Here is a 21,334-nt window from a genome sequence, read left to right as displayed (position 1 = left end):
AAGGAAACAGAGAGTGCCAACTGAAAACTCTGCAGGTTAGTGGAAGACAGAGAACTTTTTCCTCTCCCAACTATTCCCTTGTTCCTCTTTCCTTAAACAGTTAAGAAGCTTACCAGTTCAAAACCAAACACTTCAGACTGGAGGTAGCAGGAAGGCAACTTTTCAGGAAGTAACCTCAAAACCTCTTTTCTATCATCAAATCTAATTTCCATGTTCAATTAATAGGTCATTATTAGGTTATTTATTCCGGAGAATAAACATGAAAATAAAGCTTTTCTGCTGGGAGAAAGCTGTAGACGTATTGTGGCATTTGAGATGAAATACTTTATAAAAATGCAAAGACACAAATAAATACATATATCTGTGTCTGTCCAAGGAATGAGAAAAATTGCAGTCCTGATTTATGGGTAAATTCTATCTTCAATGAAAGTTGACTTGTTTAGAAATGAGAGGAGCAGCTAGACCCTCGGGACTGACAAGTTTAATACACAGAGAGGTGATAAGGAAAAAACATTTCATTAACTTACTCTTTGAGAAAAAATACCCTAAATACTACTGAAAAATGTAGAATTAAGTTAAATTAATGAGCATAATTAAAGTGAAGTTTTAACTATGAGATCTCTGCTTTGCTTTTCAAAATCAGACATTAATTCCATCAAAATAATCAGCTAATGAATGCAAATCCTAACACACTTGCTTCAAGAAGTCTTTATTACCAAGGAAAACATATTAATATTTTACATGTTATAGACACAGTATGCTTCAATGCTTGTTTTGAATTACAAGTTTCCCATAGAAAGAGCAGAGTCTATTTACATAAAATAAGCAAATATTAAGCTTTCAGAGACTCTATGGCACCTATAAGTACGTCAAAATTCAATGACTTCCTATTTTACCTACTTTGCAGAATGCTTTTTCTTACAGTCAGGCTGCCTGTCTGACCCACCTGAGGCAAAGCACCACTGAAGGAGCAGCATTGCTTAATAAGGCATTTGCAGCCAATGCCACCACATATCCTGTATCCTACTGGTGAAGAAGAATCACTGATCCTTCCTACCACACTTTAGGCATCACACTTAGAGATCACACTTGAGGGAGCACTCAACATTATTTTACTTTGTACTTGGCATAACGTAAAACTAACAAAACCCTTAATGCACTTATAATACTTGCAGTCTATCACAGCAGTTCAGAGATTTAATTATCAATTACTTCAGAGTCAGTTTTATGAGGATTAGTATTATACATGGGCCAAACCACTCAGCTTATCACTGCTGCTTAACCAGACTGCTGCATTATGAATGGCATGGCAAAGGGGAATAAAATCCTCATTATGAGGCACTGCTGCTGTCCTCGATATTGTGCCACAATGATTTCAGTTTAAAAGCCTCCGTGGCACTGCACACTTTGTCACGGGATAGCAACTGGCTAGATCCTTCTCTTTCCATTACCTCAGGGCAGGACTGATACCACTAGGATTGGAAACTGGATTAAAAGCTCAGGATCAAGCTGTAAGAGATGCTGATTAGCAGTCTTGAAGGCAGGCCTGGTATCCCTGACAGAAAAAACCCTAGTCCCTAGCTGCTTTTGTGGAAGTTACCCAAGCCCACACACCCCACGACACCCGTGAGCAAGTCTTCCTGGCTCTGCATCCCAGATGCTGACCATATGTTCATGCATGTCATTTCTTCATGTTTGCAAATATGACTCTATCAAGCTGTGTTTAATCCTGTTTTTCAAATAGTGCAGCAGAACCAATGATGCAGATCAAATACAACCCATCTGCAGTACATGTCTACATACTACAGCTAACAGCCAAATTAAGGGAAAGGGGCTGAAAATTGCGGTGGGTACCTTAATGCAGGTAGCTAAAAGGTGTCTGGCCCTACTATGAGCCCCTCGAATCAACACCCCAACACTTCTGGCATGCCAGGGGTTGCTGTCCCATCCATCCCCTCCATGGCAACCAGCCACAAATCTCTGGTCTGCATGTGTGCTTTGCTCTGGATACAGGCAGGGGAATCAGTTCCCTGATGCCTCTGCATCCTATACCAGTCTTGTCTTATCTTCTGTCACCTCAGCCTCTTCCATGAGCAATTCATTCTTCTTAAAAGGAAGTATTAAAGGCAAAAAGTCTGGTAAGCTGACCTATGAAGCTATACATTCGTGAGAGAATGATGAAGTCATTTGAGGCATACAAGGAAAAAGGCTTTAGTCAAGGAAAAGGTGATTATAAGAAAATCTTGAATGGATAATTGGGAAAAAAAATACCAAAAATAAATTAATGTAAAGAAACCAACATAAGATTTCAGAAATACAAAGTTATAAGTAAGAGGATGTATTGAACCAAAGGAGAGCAATGAAAAGTACTTTGCAACAGAAAAAGGTATTGCAGAAAAATTAAACACATTCTTCATCTTGCAAGAAAAATGGAAGGTGAGATGCCAGAAGTGAAAACAGTGTGTCCTGGGGTGGACAATGAAAAACTGGAGACATTAGCAACCTCTCCAGAACAAGTCTTGTGTAATTTAAAATCCATAAAAACAGTCAGAGCCCAAAGACCAGATGAGACATACTTTGGAGTCCTGAAAGAGATGACAGGAAGATTATTGGACTACCAGGAGTTATCTTTAATACCCTTTCTGAAACAGTAAGGTATCAATAGACTAGAGAGAAACAAGTAAAATGACAGTTGTAGGGAGGAAATTGTGGAGAGCTATGAATTAAATTTGACCTCCAAAGCAGACAAGGTCCAAAAAATAATCAGTGATACAAGAATAATTAATTTTTAAAAATTTTAAAAATAAGGAAAAAAAACATTTTAGAAATATGAAACTGTTATGAAATATATTTTAGTGGAATAGAATCACAGTAACAGCTTGTGCATTTTATTTACATATACTTCTCACATACTAGCTTTTTAAAAGGCAGTACTACAGACAAAAAATGGGACTGATCAGCTGATCCTGTATAGATTTTAGGATGTCCCATAACATAGGAAGACAGTAAAGGAACACATGCAAGACAAGCTTGTGTATGGATTAAAAGAAGTGGCTAAGGAAAAGTCTGCTAGCATCAAGGATGCAGGATAACGTGGATAGTGGATGGATGATGGATGAATAAAAATGAAGGCAGTGTTCATTTCTGAGGATCAGAAAAAACCGTTTATTTAATAATAGGTCCTGTTTGCATCTTCTCTCGTATCTATCTCCCAAAATGGTTCCTATAGCACAAGGGCTTATCCTACTCATATCCTGAACTCACAGTCTCTTGCAGTTTCATTTAAATGGAAATTATGATCCAATTACTCTCTGCACCAGTGCTGACTGAACTCAAGTCACAGGGTTGAACTGGTATTTACAGCCCAGCCTGCATTCTTGGGGTGTCTCAGAAGTCACATACAGCTGAGTTTGGTCAGCTTCTGCTAAGGGCATCAGCACAGGTGAACTCCAGATGCAGGGTCAGATAGTAAAGAACACTGGCAAGAGGCAGTGTATTACAGAGAACCTTGCTCTTCTGATAAACCCCAAATCTTGTCAACCTGTATTGCACTGGAGCAGTCCTGCTTTCAGAGGCTCCAAGATCTCATATTGAAAGTTTTTATAAATAGTTTTTCATGAATAGGTTAAATAAGCATACATCAGAAGGAATCCCGTCTTGGGGCAAGAGGAGGGATCATATCACCTTAAGTCATTTATTAACTTTAGCCCTTATGACTATTTTAAAAAATCTCTGCAGTGTTCTAGGCTGTTAAGCAGCTCCTACACTTCACTCTGGCAATGATTTTCAGTTGTCTCTGAACTTGCTCCTGTTGAAATGCACATTTTTTTAACCTCCAGACTTTTCCAAGCTACTAAGGAGTGTCCTGTAGAAGTATTACTGACTCTTTCTTGTGACATTGTACACTTTTCCTTCCAGCTCTTCTTGTGCTTTTCCCTCCCCTTTTCTGTCCAGGGTCGTGCTGAGCTGGGCAGTAGCTAGGAAGAAAAATGTATTAGAAATGTTGTCTCCAAAGAGGTTTACACCAGGCCTTCAGAGAATCAAGGTCTGTGCTGGCACATTTGAACACTTCCCAGGTTTTCAGAGCATAACATGGTGGGGAATATCAACTCCAGACTGAATGGTGGGGTCTTCATGATGGAAGAAAACACTCCATTATCTTCCCCAGAACAAAACCAAAGATTTTTCAGGCATTTACAAGGTGGAGGAAGATAAAAAGGTGAAAAATTAGAATTATTATTGAAAACTATTCTTCTTCCTTGCCAGTGACCTGCTAAGCAACCTTTGCACAAATCCCAGACTCCCTTGTCAGTCTTGCTGCAGGATAAAAAGACACACCTCAAAGACTGCTGCTGGAGATTTGTAGTATCAGGTCAAAATTTTGCACATTTTGTAATTTTTGTGTCTCAAAAAAAAAAAGTTTTGTTTTGTTTTGTTTTTTTTTAATAAAAGGGAAAGGAAAGAAAGTTCATACTTTACCTGAAGCATCAGGATGGTAGAGGCTGGGAGCACTCGTTATTTCTCCTTGCTGATGGAGACAACTCCCTGAGGACCTTTGACTCGCAATGAGAATCCTGCTCTTGGCAGAAGGCAGCCTGGACACGGCACCCAGTCCTAACTGTGGCTTCAGGATCATGGCAGACCGATAAAAGCTTGGTGGCACCTCATAGTGAGTGTACGGTGCAGGGCAAAATTCATCCTTTGCAGGCCTTTCCCCAACCTGCAGAAAAATCATTAACACAGATATTACACAATAAATCAATAAACCCACACTATATGAAGCTCCAAATTGCTTATAAAGGTTAAATTTCCCTCCTCGTGAATCTGGTCTTCAGAGCACTGCAAACTTTCAAAAAGTGCTATATGAATCCCTCTTCAAAAATATGTATATTACACTCTCAATAGGCAACTACACCCAAGTAAAGAATTTATGCCTTCCCCAAAAGAAAGTGGACAAATGGAAGACCTTCAATTAGTGAAAATAAGGATACTGTTATGTCACAAAAGGTTATATTATTTACAGAAATAGATACACTGAGGGAGTGTGTAAGTGGAATTTTTATTAGAAGTTATTTAAAATATTCTTGCCTAGTTCTGGGAGAAGTTGGTTTTAACTTAGCTAAAAATAAAGCTGGAGGTGTTTTAGGTACATTTTATCAGAGAAATTGTACTGCCAAATAATTTCTGTGAGAAAAATAGAACCCCCAGTATGCAAAATGTTCATTGCCCTTCTAGTTCCTGGAAAGAAACCTGGTTGTGGACGTGAACACACTTCTCTAACTTATGCTTTCAGTTGCCTGTTGAATATTCCAAATCAGAGCTATAAAACTCATCTGCCCATGTGAATTGCAGGAAAAAACCTATCAGATTAGCAAATGTGAAATATTTACTATTTATCACAAGTAGATACTGCTTTGTTAAAATCAGTGACAAACCTCTCAGTATTTTAATGGGCATTTACTGTAAGAACAGCAGAATTAGTCCCAAGCTGGAAGTATTTCCAGCTCACAGCTGGCTCATAACACTGAACTTGCACTCGAGGAATGACCTGGTTCTGTGATTCAGCACGTGCATCTTTGTGCATTCAAGCTGGGCTCTGACTCCCACCTTCCTGCTGCTTCATGACTCAGGACAAGAGTGAAGAGTTTTCATCTCTCACATTTGCAAAGAACTGTTTGCTCTTCTAAGTAGAGTCCAACATCATCACCATTTTCTTATAAAATGCAATATCATCATAATGTAGAAAGGACCTATGAGTATTTTTTCAGTCATCCCATTTAGGCCATGAGAAAAGGAAAAAAAGCATAGGAAATAAGAAATCTGAACTAAATTTATTTAAAAATTAATCAAAAAGTGCCACAGGCTATCTAGGAAGAAATGTAACTGCCAATTAATTAACTCTGCTGTAAGTTATGATGCATATAATATGCCAAATCAATTTCTATTTAGCAATTATAAGCATTAGAATATGCACTTCAACATTGGCTATAAAAGCTTTGATCCTAGCTCCTTCAAGAGCTTTAATCCTAATTTAGCAAATCTTTAATATGCTAAGAGACAAGATTGGCTTTAAACTATGAAATATAGAATATTTGAGGCCTTTCCACAGGAACTAGGAGGGCAGATGCAACAAACATTGAGCTTTATAGTTTTGCCCTATATTTTTTCCTCTGTTTGCAGTCCTATTCCCTGCCATTAGACCTTTCTCTTTCCTTTTTTATTGTACTCCTTTGACCTATTTTGAGTTAGAATGCAGTTTTTTTGCTGTATAATATGAATGATTCTATAGGCTTGGAGACTGCAGATGTCTGGCTTCTTACTTTCAGCTTCTAGATATGAGATTGTTTTTCTAGATAAGCCTCAGTTATCTTCTCTCTCCCTGATAAATTTATTTCTATCAGATTATACTATGCATACTATCATTTCATATTTAAATGAAAGTTAAACACCAATGCCAAGTGTTTAAGTATAAGGAAAAGAGAAAATCTTTAAATAGAGAAAATAAGCATTTTTTGTAAGCTGGGTCAGTTTATTCAAATCTTCTCTCACCCCCCTTCTTTTTTTTTATTGAGAGTACGCTAAGAGTAACAGAGAAAGGCAACAAACATGGACACAAAATCAATCAATTACAAGCATAAAATCTTTTCACAGGCTGAGATAAGTGAGAAGGACTTAGAATAGAATAATTTAGATTGGAAAAGACCCTTAAGATAATCATGTCTATCTGAATTTGCCCAAATATCTCTCAAGTATTAGATGCTATTTTTTGAAGATCCCAGTTTTGGAGGACATAAACTTTTTATGAAGATATATTATTTTTTCGTTTCTATTTAACTGTGAATTCATGAAGTGTAAAATTCAACTGGTCTCAATAGAATTGTATAAAATTATTGCCATTTTAAAGCTCCTCAGAAAGATATGGAGTAATATGATCCCTGTTAGCACCCTGTACTAGATTTTTGTATGAGAGACTTCTAGGGAAATGATCTATTGCAGCCTTTTCACCAAGAAGTTCAGCCCAGAGTTTTCTTCTGTAGTGCTGTCTGCTCATTACCCACACACCCGTGAATAAATTTGTTAAAATGAGCCAGAAAAGTCTGCAACAAATACTTTGAGCATACAGGAATTTCCACAGGCTGTGTATTCCTAAGCAGAGCTGGCAGCATGGCCAGCAGGTATGGATGCCCAACACTTTCCTTCATGTTACTTTGTTTATAACATCATCAAACATTAATGCCTCGAGGAACAATTTGCTTGTTAAGTGCCTGCTTCAGGCAACTCTTTGGGAAAAGAGTTGGCAGCATCAGTTCAGGCAGTTCAAATAACAGGATCAAGGGGAGAAACTTTTGGTTTCACCACATATAAAACAACTCCCCTAACTCCTTTTCATCTCAGCAGGCTTTTTGTTTCAACAGACTTTAGTCCATCCTCTCTGGAGCACAGTGATATCTGTGCTGGGGAACAGACCCACAGAAGTGGTTGAATGGGGCTGGCACAGCCTTGGCAAGGCAGGCAGGAGAGGTGGGGATCAGCAGACCTCCTTACAGACCCTCACCACACCACGACTCTTGGCAGCAGCCACAAAACATTGAATAAAGTGGTCAGTGAGCACTCTCTGACAGCACACAGACTGTACCTGTACAGGTAAGCTCTCAGTCTGCAGACCAGGCTAGCCACAACCGGAGTCCTTCTCGTGCTAGAAACAGTCCTCAGCTGCGCTCAGTGAATCAGCCCATTGCGCAGAAATCTGCTCAGAAACCTGTCCTTTGTTCACAGATGTGTCTGCTGATCCTGCCTGATTATCTGAACCTCAACTCTCACAGACACCTGTGGTCTTCAGAGGGTCGTGCCACCCTATGAACAGCCAAACAGCCAGTGCACAGTCTGGGTCATTTTGGCTTTCATACCATTGCCATGCATTAAACAGTAGTAACCTAGTAATTTCCCCTCACCTCACAAAGCAATTGTGAAGATACACTAATGATGGCTGGAATAGACAATTTCCCAAAGACTTTAGTAATTCATTCCCTGGGCATAAAATATAAGGGACAGAGCTGAAAACTGAAGCTAAAGGAAAAAGGTCAGCAAGCACTGTTCTTTCTGTGTTTGTGATGAGAAATAACTATAATCTTTGCTCACTTCACTAGGTTTCTGGTTAATATGCCATAAGGGTCAATCTACACTCACACACAGTATCTTAATTTGGGTATTTGCCAGTTTGGACCGCCAACAGTGTCACTAATTTTTTTATTTCAGTGCTGTTCATTGGATCTACACTGTATGTAGAATGAGGTAGGGAGTAAAATAGCCTGAATAACACCACAAGACACTGAGCCAGAAAACCATATCCTTTTTTTTAAAGACTCATTCAAATAAAATCACTTGTGTTATCTTCAGTGTTTATATGAAAAGCTTGGTTGTTGAACTACCACAGGTCCCAAGCAGTGGATGCAAGAGCACATGACAGACACAGCTTGCTCTTCCCTGTCCTTTCTCCACCTACCAAGCCAGCTCATCCTTCCTCCACTGTGCTCACCTCCCAGTGGGGATTTCGGGAACCCAAGGCTCCTGCCCAGTTTAGCAAGGCAGAAGCACAGCGAGTTATCTGAAGCCAGAGGCTTCTAGAGATTTCCATCACATTTTGGCTGCTCAGGATGGCTTTCCGGGGAAAAGAAGAAATCTTTTTTGAAGTGCAGGTCAGTGTAAGAATATAATTATTAAAATTAGTCAAAAGTAAATCTTCTTTCGTATTGTATGTATAATCCAAAAAGAGCTCTGATACTCCCTAAACAGAATAGAATTAGTTTAGACCTCTAGTGCTCTGTCTACAAAAGCCTGCCAACTTTCCCATTAGGAAGGAAAAGTCTGTATGGGCAAATTACAACCATTTCCCATTTGGGAAGAAAAAAAATAAAAATAAAAATTATTCAATTCAGCATGTCTTTTTCTTTCTAAACATCCCTATTTATAATACTAGCAGGTCATACTGGAAGAACACAGTGACAACTTCCAGTAACAGCTAAGATATCACAACAGGGTCAGTGCCAGAACAAGTTAGGTAAGTTTATTCCTAATGATCACACATTGCTTTAGGATTTATTTCTTATTTGAGGTTTGAGAACTAATTTCTGGCAGCAGCAAATAAGCAAATGATCACCACTTGGCACACAAAAGCAGCTGTCTAAGCTGCAGAAACTTACCTCCTGCAGAAACTTCTCGCTCATCGGACTGAAGTGATGCCCTGGGGGCCTAATTCCTGACACTACTAGTCCAGAACCAAAGAGTCTTGGTTTCTGGAGGTCAGGTTTGAATTTGTCATACAGGATGCTGGCGGGCTTTGCCTCCCCTGCGTTGGATGCCTTCTGTTCCGCAGGGATGGGCACGCTGCACGCGGGGCCGTCGAAGGGCAGCGCTGCCGGCGCGAACAAAGGGTCCAGCTGCTCGATGGAGCGAGGGTTTCTCCTAATGTACGTGATGATTTTAGGTCTCACAGGTTTGGGCCGGGGGATGGCAGGTTTCATCTCAATGCCTTCTTCCAGCTTTTCACTGCAGTCACTGTCCACACCGGTCTTATCCGTGAGGGAGCCCTTGGGGTGGACCAGGATAGGTTTTGGGATGGCGCTGCTGCAAGCAGTCTTGATAGGCACTTTAGGGGATATGTTTAACAACTGTGTGCTGTCAATGGGAGGTAGGACTGAGGAGGGTGACAGTTTGTCATCATGAAGTGCATAAAGTTCCTTCAAATTACTGTTTGATAGCATGGGCTGACCATTAACATCCGGCGTTGGCACCGGGCTCACAGGAGTTGGGGCACATAAAAAGACATCAGACTTTGTTGGAATGTTACAGCTCGCTGGTGCTTCCTCTGGAGGATGTTTCTGTACATCAGCCATTTCTTTACTTGAAACTGAAACACTTGAGGTTTCCACATCACCGCTGTGACTGTCAGGTTGTTGGTTTGACACTGTCTCTGCACTGCGTGCTCCGTGATGATCTGAGGGTTCAGAAGCAGACATAAGGGCATCCTCAGTGCTTTCTTTGACTAGCATCAGTTTATTCTCATTAACTTCCAAGGGTTTGCTGTCAGGTGGATTAATATCATGTAAAGGAGATATCTGTTCACCAACTGTTTCAGTGCAACCTGTGTCAGCTTCATGCAAATTTTTGTTTTTTCTCGGTGTCACTTTGACGCTGGATTTACTATCACAAGTGAGTGGAAATATTGTTTCCATTTCCTCATCAGTAAAATATTCCTCACCACCCTGGCTGGTTGCCCTGCTGTCACTGTCATTGCTTCCTCTCCCTTCCCCACTGATGGTGATGTTATCATTTTGCAATTTATCATCAGGATGAGTTACTACCTGGCTCGACAATGGGCCCTCTACTCTATTACAGGTGTCTTGAAAATGGGATACATGAAATCTTGACGTGTCGGACCCAGAGCTTTTCTGTTCCTGCACTGCTGTATTTTCAGCTCTTGGACACCCCAGGAACTCTACCAGCATAATTCTCTCTATCTTTTGTGGACATGTACTTTTATATTGTAGAGATGGTGCAGTCCTAAGCTCCAGTTTTTTACTTTTATCACCCTGACCTAATTGTGCTTCTGATTTACTAGCAACCTCATTGAGCTTAACAGCTGAATGTTGAGAATGAGAAGTATGCAGTGTGCTTTCAATGCTAACATTTGGTACATTTTCTGGTTTACTTGTTTTCTTGTTCCCTGAGGTAGATGGTTTGGAATAAAATACAGTATTTTCCTCTGAGGTATTGTCAAGTGGACGAAACACCATCCCAAGAAAATGATCTGTGGATGTTTTTTGGGATTTCTCTGTACTTCCTACCAAGTGGTGAGACCTGTCGATGGAGTCCAGGGATGCAGAAAGCAGACGTTTACATGACGCGCGGCCAACGCCGTCTTTTGCAAATGTTTCTGGCTGACGAGAAAATTTACTCGGTCTTCCCAAAGAAAGCCTTTTTATTCTCTCCACCTCCACAGTCTGGGACAATTTTCCCTTAGAAAAGTTCTGGGTGAAGTCAATATCACCTTTGGAGACAACCTCCAGGCTGGCATCATTTGTGCTACTTTTCAAATTGGACAGACTTTGTCCTCGGCTAATCCTGATATGCCTCGCTGTATCCTTAGCTTCGCTGCTCCTACAATCTTTCCCCATTTCCCTGCTTGTGGTGGAGGGCAGCTTACTTTCCTGTGCACTGGTGTGACAGGTTCGAGAGTCTTTGAAGGTCAGAAGTTTATTCTGCTCTGTAGGCAGATGAGTCACTTTCTCTCTTCCTCCAGAGAATATATTCCCACTCTCATCTGTCAAATCATGTTTCTTAACATCCCCATCAGTGGCTCTAACTTTTGTTACAATTTGGTTGGCATTGGTATCCCCAACATTCACTATGCTTTCATTATTGTTTCTTATTTCACTGCGGTTGTCCTGAAGATGGGAATAACATGACTTGTTTGGAATTAGTGGGGCACTCATTTTGAAGCTTCAGGTGACTGCTTTTTTTTTTGGCAGTTCGAATTAATGAGAAGATATTTTTTCTTATCAGGTTAACTTTTATGCATGCTTCAGTTATATATTTAAATTAGAACTGATCGGTAGAAAATTCATCATCAGAAGGCTTGAAGTCTCTTCTCAGAGTCACATTTTTCTGCTGCTCAGTTGTCTCTTCTGCAGCTTCTGGACTAGGAAATCTTTATGATGTGCTGTAGAGAGGTTCAACAAAAGCAAAATAGATCTGCCAAGTTCCCTCTGAATGAGAGCCAGTTAATCCAGCTGACCTAAGGGGAAAAAAAACCCAAACACAAATAAAACAAAAAACCCAAACAGACAACATTACACTGATGTCAGGAATCCTGCTAACTAAATCAAAGTTAAAATCAACAGCACTCCCAGGTATAACCCCAGCACAGGACGTTTTCAAACACTTTAAATGCTGTTTCAATCACAGCTTTGCTCCCAGCAAAGGTTCTTAGTGTAGCACAGATCTCTGAATTGAGAAATTACACAGCAAAAACTGTCCTGGTTAGAGTTAAGTGGTTGTTACTGTTTTTAAGACACATAGGCTTACACTGTAAAGAGGCAAAAGCAGCAGGTGAGGGTGGGATCCAGTCTTGAAGGTCTAAACATTTGCATATTGCTTCAACAATTATTACACTAAGAGTAGCTACTGAAGCATTTAAAGCATCACTGTATAGATTAGCCATAAATAATAAAATTCCAGGTCCATAGAAGTTGTTTATTGGTTTCTCTTCTTGCCTTGTATAAGTCACTGCTATTCTTGTGCTGACACACCATCTCCTTGGACATTTCTTAGCCAGATCTATAGATTCAAAGAAAACAAGAGCTATGGCTGGAGGCCTGCAAGGAAAAATGTATTTTTTCTGAGACAGATGAATGTGTATATTTTTAAATATAGAGGATTATACATCCCAAAAGTGCATCTCCTTTTGCCTTCCTCACACATGTGGCTTCAGGAGTCCAGATTTTGTCCTCTGTCACCTCCAACAAAATGAAGAAAATATTTGTGTCTATTCCATGCCTGAATTCACTCTCTGTTTCCTGTACCCTGTGTGTTCATACCCTTCATCACAAAGAAACATGGATACTGGAAATTGGAACATGCTCCACAGTTTCCAATTACCCAAATATATTTACTTTTTTCGCACAGTAGTGCCTGCTTAACTTTGTAACGTGTTTTATGACTACCACTACAATAACTACACAGAATAATGTTTCTCTGATTGTAAATAATACAAGGTTTCATTCCACTACAGAATATACAGAACTACTACTAAATTAATATAAAAATATTTTACTGTTAAGGAATACAAACTTTGGAGCTTGTTTCAGTCAATGTGTTGAACATTTACATATTGTGATATGCCCATTTGGAATTAAGATTTGTGGTTTTGTGTTACATTTGGGACCTTAGATGTGATCGTTCTTCGGTAAATAGCTGCTATTTAAGAAGCATTGGCTTGTATTATTTGCAGGATAGTTTATTTTCAATGGCACTGTCCAGGCTCCACTTCACTATGCTCTTTGGAATCAGTGAGATGAAAAGACTCAGCTGTGTCTGGGTTCTGCTGGCTCGTCCCCTATTTTTTATTACTCACCTCTCTTGACTGATGCTGGCTGACATACACACATCTGAAGTCACTCCCTGCTGTGCAGGAATGCTCTGAGATGAGAGGGATATGAACCTCCTAACTCTTCAGATGCCCTCCTCAGCACAGGAGAAGGGAGTAAGAGGGGTCTCAAGCCCAACAAAGACAATACTACATCACTTAGCAGCACATCACTAGGGACTCTGGACAAGAAACATATCTTCAATCTTAAAAGTCTGCACTTGGTATATGTAAGGATTATATGGATAAAATTTTCTTGAAACTGTATAATGTAAAAATATCCCCTCTGAACCACTGAGAGTAGAAAATGAAGTCATAGCTCTCCATGTCACAGCATCTTGGTAGAATGCAATAACTGTATTTGTGGAAAAAAAAACCAAAAAACAAACCAAAAAACCCAACAAAACCAAAAAAACCCTTTACAAAGTGAACATGCTAGACAGTAGAACAAAATTATATCCACCAGACTATGTTTAGCTATGAATCCCACAGGGAGAAGAAAAGTTCAAGAAGCCAGAAACACAATTAAATACTTCTGTTTAATTCCAGCAGTATCAGGTTCCTTCTAAGATGTCTATCTCTTATGAGAGTCTATTTTAAGCCTCAGCTCATTTAATGATGATCTAGGAAAGAAGCCTACAAGAGTTTCTTCCCATCTGATATTGCAGTTCCTCCACTACACTCCAAGTTACATTTGGCCAGCAGGTCTCACCCTAACCTCTGGAGACATCAAGAAGGAGAAGCTGAGATGGATGATTTTTGCCCCAGGACATGCAGCAGGGACTGCATCAGCAGAGCTCAAGTTTATAAAATAAAACTGGCTGGAAAAAGAAAGCAGCAGCCCACTTTTGAATAGTAACAGCGGTGCGTTTTTTGTTAAACAAGTAGTGTAGAAATATCGTTATCCTCAATAGGAATGGAAAAAAGAAAAATGGTGAAGAATTCCACACTATTAGTTGTTTATTCTGTTTTCAATTTGCCACAAAAATAGAACAGCAATAATTATGAGATATGCAAAGGAATTATCAAAATACATGGACAAATAAAAGTGGAAATAAAGAAATAAAACCTGAAACTTGTTGAGAATTTTGCTTCCTCTATAAACATATCCTAATGCAGGCTGTTACAGCTGCTTATGCATCCCAGTACTGAGAGTCTAAAACCAGAATATTTACAGCAAGATACACTAAAAACATCTGTCTGTTCTGGTAACACTGCACGTGGCTTAGACTGATTGCTTTTTCAGTACAATGTGTATGAGAAGCACCTGAACACTTCGTCAACCATCTGCCATTGAACTAATGCCTCATGCTACTACCATAAAACAAAAAAAAAAAAACCCAAAAAACAAAATACAGTGGGTTTGTAAATTGCTGGGGCAGAGTCAGTAGCTTGTGAAAAGTCAGCCATGGGCCAGCATCCCCCATCAGCTGCCCACTCCTGCAAGGTAAGCACTCTCAACCCAATGGGCTAGTGGGTCATTCTGCCCAAGAAATAGGATTACACAGGCAGGCTGTTCACCTGGAGAAGACAGAGATCCAGGTAGACTTCACTGCAGCGTTTCAGTACATAAAGGGAGCTTATAAAAAGGAGGGAGAAGGACTTTTTACATGAGCAGATATTCATAGGGAAAGGAGAAATCGTTTTCACTAAAAGAAGAGAGATTTAGATCAGATATTAGGAAGAAATTCTTTATTGTGAGGGTGGTGAGGCACTGGAATAGACTGCCCAGAGAAGCTGTGGATGCTTCATCCTTGGAAGTGTGCAAGGCCAGGTTGGACAGGGCTTAGAACAACCCGATTTAGTGGAAAGTGTTCCTGCCCATGGCAGGGGGTTGGAACTAGAAAATCTTTAAGGTCCTGTTCAACCCAAACCACACTATGATTCTGTGATATGTGGGGGGAGCCTGTGCACCAGCCCAACCTGGCAATGACTCAGAGAGGAGTCAGGAGGTCTGATGGGGTTTGTCCTCACAGAAGGCAGCTATGATCACAACTCAGTTCAAAGCACAAAGTGAGACATTTCCAGCCATTTCCCTCAGAGGTCATTTTGACCAAGAGCTCCAAGTTCTAAAGCTCCTGGAGCATCCTGGACAAGGGCTGAGCACACCAGGTCTGCTGCCCTCTGCACAAGCAGCACATATCCAAAGGGTGAGAGTCTTGGATGCATTATAACACCCACAGATAAAGTCCTGCAGAAAAAGACCCTCAGGAAGAAATCCTGGCCCACGAGAAAGACATTCCTGTTGTCTGACCAGTGCAGTGATGCAGGGAGAAGGATGAAAGCAGTGAGGGATATATTTGTATGAGGTGGGCAACAGATGCAATTTTTAGAGTTACTACAGAAAACTGGCATGATGCCTCCTGATATGCACAGTTGTCCCAAGGAATGCCACTGGGGAGAACTGGCAAATCAGACAGAGCCTGGCTTAAACCTTCTCTGGGGGACAAGATACCAGCACACCCAATGGCAGCACTGCACACTGCCAAGAGCTGAGCCCACAGATGAAACAAACACAGTGCCGGATGGAAAGGAAGTGGGAATGTCTCCTTGGGAAGCCGAAATCTTCCTGAAGAACTATTTCTAATGGTGACAGAAACTGAAAGCTGATGCTAGGATATTACAAAAAAAAAAAAAAAAAAAAAAAAAAAAGCGCCCCAATAAACCTTTCGGAGTGGGTAACAATTGGAATTAATCAAAAGTGGCGGAAAAGTGCTCACCCAGACATGTGATAATTTTGTTAATGTGATTTGGAAGGGTGAGAACTAAGATTTGGATACAGTCCCCAACAGCTTCTATTCATAACGAAGCAGACAGCTGTTTGAGGAAATTACAGCATAATCTCATCTTTGGCAGATCCTGTGGAAATGTTGCTGTCTGTCATGAAGAGGACAGTACTTCAGAGAGACAACTTTCTGCATGACAGGCAATTACAACATAGGCAGAGAAGAGATGATAGAGCAAATGTTAAATTTTTACACTCTGGAAAGTGGCAGGAAGGCAGTCTGATTCAAAAATGAAACTGAAATGATTTGAAGATATTAAAAGCTTTTGTAGAGCATGGCTCTGTAGCATTTCCAGAATTTCAGAGGTTTAGTGTGTTTAATGTCTCTGTAGTCAATAAATTTAAATTATTTCATTGTTTACATGATTGCATATTTCATACCTTTATAAGTATATTTATAAAAACTGAAGATAGAACAGCCTATGGTTTCATAGGCCAAGACAATCTTTTCTTTATACTTTATACTTTAATTTTTATTCAATAACAAAACATATTTCATTTTATCCAAATCATTAACAAATTTATTCTGGTCTATCAAATCAATTTTATAAAAAATATTATGAAAGAAACAGACTTTAAACATTTGCCATATTTAGCTTCAAAATTTTTAAAATAAAACATTTTCATTTTCAGCTCCAAATAATATTTCAAGATCAAATTTACTTCACCTTGCCAGGGTTTTCAGAAGGCAAATCAGGTGACACAGAAAGGTTAATTCCCCTACCCAAATTAGTATTTTTTTTCCTAAGTAACAGGGTGATAACAAGCCGAGTGGAGAACTCCAGTTTGGCAGTATCATGACGTGTAATTTTCTTGCAAGTGCAACTTTCCTTTCTGAACAAACAGAAAAAAAAACCCCAAAGAGATGTTCCATGTAAGAAGCATTTATATGCATCCTTAATTGCCTATGGATGGCAACTGGAGGACATCAACACAGTGGATGGAGCAAAGGGAATGCACTGCTTCTCCTTTGGCTGAATGCCCCTCTTCAGCACTGGAGTGTTTTATCTCATAGGCCCTCCTGAGGATGGGAAACAACCATGACCACGTGCTCTTGGCTAAAGGAACCTGTATTTTCATGGTCTCCCTGGGGAACCTGCCATGGCAGTGACAATGGCAATGCAAGAGCAGAAGTTTTTGTACAGCTTCATAATTTACCTCCAGTTACACTGTGGGCATCAATATGTCTTCAATTCAAACTCATCAAAAACCTTTCCAAATAATGTATATAATTTTCTTTTTGTAGGAAACTTGTACATGTATGAGTTTGGTGGGGGAATTTTTGTCAAAACTGCATTTTGTAATATAATACTCTAATCATTTATTACCTGTGAGGGCTGAATTCCCAAAGTACATTATATGGAAAGTATCCTGCTGACTGCTTTTTCAAAGTAGTACAAGATTTGGGATTAAAGATTCTCATTATCAAAACTGACAATTTTCATTATTAACATCCATCAAGTCTCCACCAGGCATAAGCCTGAATAGCTGTTATTCAAGACTTCTTTATTTTTACATTTCTACCTGCTTTCAAATATTCACTGTTGGATAAGACAACATATGCTGATATAAACAATCCTATTAATTAGTTATCCCCCAAAAGGCAGAAATCTCTGTCTTAGCACTGGCAACCAGGAGGCTGATTGATAATCACAGCACGAACCTTTGAGGAAATGTCTGATTTTATTTTAATTCCATATAAGCACACCAGGCTAAAGGTATAGGAACAGCTCATAGTTTCTGGGGCACAATGCTGTTCAATTTGAGGACTTGAAAGAAAAACAAACAGTGGAACCTCAGGGAAAGCCACTGTGAAGACAGTATCAGATAAGGGCATCCTGGTTTTTTAAGTAGTATGAACTGGTAAATTGAGCAAAGCAAGACCTCAGCTCAAGCCATGTATATCTTTATTGCCACAGCCATGAGCAAAACACAGGCAGTACAAGAAAAGCTCAAATCAAAAGCCCAGAGGAGAGAAAAGTATCACTTATCACCCCAAAGCATCATAGAGCAAATGAAAATGGCAAGAAAGAAAGCAGTAAATAAATTTTCTTGGAGAAAAACTATAGTCAAGGCAAAAAACTGATTACTCTCAAACAACTGCAAGCAAATGGAAGAAAAATTATGTATCAAATCAAGTCCGTGCTGCCACAGCTCAGCCCATCTGTTACACACTGAGACATAACCCAGGGGCCAACCCCAAACACGAGGCATGGGGACAGCCCTCTGCCCTCTTCCTTTGCCCAGATGCCAGCAGGGCCACCACACACGCCCTGCTGCTCCACTGAGCACTCCTGGGCACTGTGCCACTGATGTAAACAGGAGACTGCAGTGAAGGTGAGAAGGCACCATCAGCTCCTACTGCTCTCTTTCAGAAGGGAGGGAGCAGCAAAGGCATTCTGCTCATCCTTTCTGGTGCCTTCACCTCACAGAGCCCAGCCAGAAAATTAGTATGTCCCTCTCTATCCAAAAACATGAACTGCAGTTCATCCTAAAATCTGCAACAGCTGGACAGTGGATGCGTGGGGCCCCACAACACTGCTTAATTTATTTCTGTGCAGCACAAAATCTTGACACGGAAAGGGGATTGTGAAATGTTTCCAAAATGATCATTGTTTTTTTTGCTAAGACTGCTAAATCTTTCCTGGCTTCCAAAAAACATCTGGGAGACAGAAATAAATAGATTTAGTTGTAACACTCAAACATGAAAAAAAGTTCATAAATTTGCTTCCTATTGAGCAAAAACCCCAGCAACTCAGAAGCTTTGTCTACTCCAGCAAATTTACCCATTGCTGATAAAGCAGTTACAGCTGGTACTGAACTCAGTTTAACTTCAAGTGTAGCCAAGGGTAAACTGTCTTTCCACATCATTTTTTGAATTCTACTGAATCCAACGGCAGGTAAATGTGTCAGTTCTTAACTGAATAACTAAATACGAATTTAGAACCCTAATTTTAGATTGCTAGGTTTGCACATTTCAGTTTGAACCACTACCAGTTCTGTAATGCTGTCAAATTTCAGAAATGCTACTGCATTCAAATTTTCTAAACATTACAGCAATCCATCAGTAAAAACTGAAACAAATGTGATGCATTATCAGAAATTCTGCTCATTTGCTTTAATTTGTTTTAAAAACATATTCCATAATTTGATCTGTATTTCCAAAATATAGAACAAACATTGGAGATTTGGAAATCTACATTTCCAAAATGTAGAATAAATTATGACTTGTAATTACAGACGTAAGGGAGGAAAAATACACTGTTAATTTCTTTTAAAAATCAGTGTCAAGATGAAAACTGTTTCAATCCAGACTGGGCTTTGGACTAGAGGAGCCTAGTTACAATACTTACTATAACCAACTGAAGGGCATAAATCTCAGTGTGATTTTATTCACACTTTTACTTTCCTATCAGGCTCAGTAAAGCACATGAAGTAGGTTTCCAGGTGTAATTCCAACTACTAGTAAGGTAGGAGGAACACAAACAAATATTCCACTCAGGCCACCCTGACTGAGAAGCTGGAATTTCAGATGCCACGCTGCCCACCTGCACCACACGTCTGTGGAAGCCAAGGGCTCAGCAAGGGACAACTGGCAAGGCAGTTCTCACCTAAGAGCACAGAAGGCAGAATGCAAAATCTTAATATTCAGAAAGGTGAAGAGCAAGTAATGCATTACCCACCTGCTGCTATTGATCCTGAAAGCATACTACAAGCACTCCACAGCCAACACTGCTCTGTAAACAATTGCATTTGTTCCACTTAAAAATGCTTGTGTATGTTGCTCAAAAACACTTAGAGCAAATTGTCTGTCAAAAGATTGCACCCTCATTTTCATAAATTAACAGAAATTTGATTCAGCTACAGCACTCTATCACCATGCATTCCTTACATGTGTAAATAAAATCAGAAAGACTAGGGAACTGAAGCATTGTTTTCCCTATCGTACTTTTCAACATCAAATTTATATACAATAAAATAACAGGATTTAATAGCTTTTTGCCTATGTTTATTTTTAAATGCTGTTAATTAGCATCCAAAGTTGTGCCCCAGGCATCTCCTGTACCCATCAGATACAGATCAGCTGGCAACCAGCAAGCTCCCACCTCCTCAGCCCAAAGAGAAAGGGATGTTTTGAGTACAATGTTTCAACTTGCAGTAGTCCCACTCTCCACTTACCCCAACCATACAATTGTTTTCCCTCCCTCCTTCTCAAGTTGGGAAGAGGTTCAGGCTTTGAAGCATGTGCCAAAGAGCTGGGCTTTCAAGGCAAAACACTGAAATCAAGTTAAAAAAAAATGGGGTGCCGTAAAGGAAGCACCTGCAAATTCCCTTCCTTCTTCCTCCAGTTTGACTGCATCTGCAAACTGAAGGAAGAAGGATGTGGTCTCCCAAGGAACTGCTCAAGACTTTCCAGCTTTGCTGGTGGAGCTGGTTGGGGGATGAGTGCTGGTGGAGGACAAGCTGAACATGAGTCAGCAGGGTGTCCTTGCAGCAGCAAAGGTTAGCCATGCACTGGCCTGCTTTAGCCAGGGAGTGGCCAGCAGGTCAAGGAAGGGACCCTTCCCCCTGCTTGGCATGAGTGAGGCATCTGGAGCACCGTGTCCAGGTGTGGGGCCTCAGGCTGCTGAGAATAAAGAGGATCCAGGGAAGGGCTACCAAGAGGGCTACAGATTTGGGGTGTAAAAAGTATGAATATAGGGCCAAGGAGTCGGGGTTGTGTTAGCCTGAAAGATTGGAGCATGGGAGTGATTTAACAGCTTCATCTCAACTACCCAGAAAGGAGAATAACAGAGAAGATGGAGCCAGACACCTCCCAGGTGTTCAGCCAAAGAAAAAGAAGCAAAAAGAAAATCAAGCTTCAATAAGGAACATTAGAGGAGTGTAAGGAATGTAAGAGGGGAAAAAAATGTTCTAATGACAGAGGTGAGGCACTGGTACAGATCACCCAGAGGGGTTATATAGTCTTCCTCCTTGGAGGACTCAAAAGGGTTCTGAGCATCCTGACCTAAAATCGGTCCAGTTGTGAGCACAGCTCAGAGTAGGTGAAGCCAGACAGAAGTCTCTTTTTAAAATTAATTTTTCCATGATTTTGACAGCAGCAACTTCAAAGAGAGAGAAATTCCTTTGGCAAGGACACACTGCTGGAAATGCCTCTGAACAAGACACAGTGTAGCCTGAAATTATTTTTATCTGCAATAAAGTGAACTTTGCCCAAAAAGAGTACCTAGTAAATGTAGCAGCCATTATTTACTGAGCACTTCAGGAATGGAGAAGAATCACCTGTAGTGTAAAGCTACTTTGCAGATAAAAGCCCCAGTTTTGGGGCTTTTACAAGAAGCAATAATACTGGAGCCACCAAGGACGTGGCAGAGACAGGGTACCTACCAGTGAGTTACAGTAGC

At 40.2% G+C, this 21,334-nt stretch overlaps 1 protein-coding gene across 4 annotated transcripts in view; it reads right to left on the bottom strand.

The window, feature by feature from the left end:
• Nucleotides 1–21,334, bottom strand: part of MTUS2 (microtubule associated scaffold protein 2) — a 254,278-nt gene that overhangs the window by 150,070 nt on the left and 82,874 nt on the right. For all 4 annotated transcript variants that reach the window (XM_088159533.1, XM_088159531.1, XM_014879667.2 and 1 more), the window contains exons 2-3: nucleotides 9,201–11,794; nucleotides 4,480–4,720 (exon numbers count right to left, since the gene is read on the bottom strand). In XM_088159533.1, coding sequence (XP_088015659.1) covers nucleotides 4,480–4,720; nucleotides 9,201–11,492 — 2,533 coding nt within the window. In that variant the 5' untranslated portion in view covers nucleotides 11,493–11,794. The remainder of the gene's footprint in view (nucleotides 1–4,479; nucleotides 4,721–9,200; nucleotides 11,795–21,334) is intronic.

This window comes from Sturnus vulgaris, chromosome 2, assembly GCF_052056855.1.
Source record: "Sturnus vulgaris isolate bStuVul1 chromosome 2, bStuVul1.hap1, whole genome shotgun sequence".
NCBI classification, from domain to species: domain Eukaryota; kingdom Metazoa; phylum Chordata; class Aves; order Passeriformes; family Sturnidae; genus Sturnus; species Sturnus vulgaris.
The sequence above is the reverse complement of the archived record's forward strand: the minus strand, read 5'-3'. Positions and strand labels throughout refer to the sequence as shown.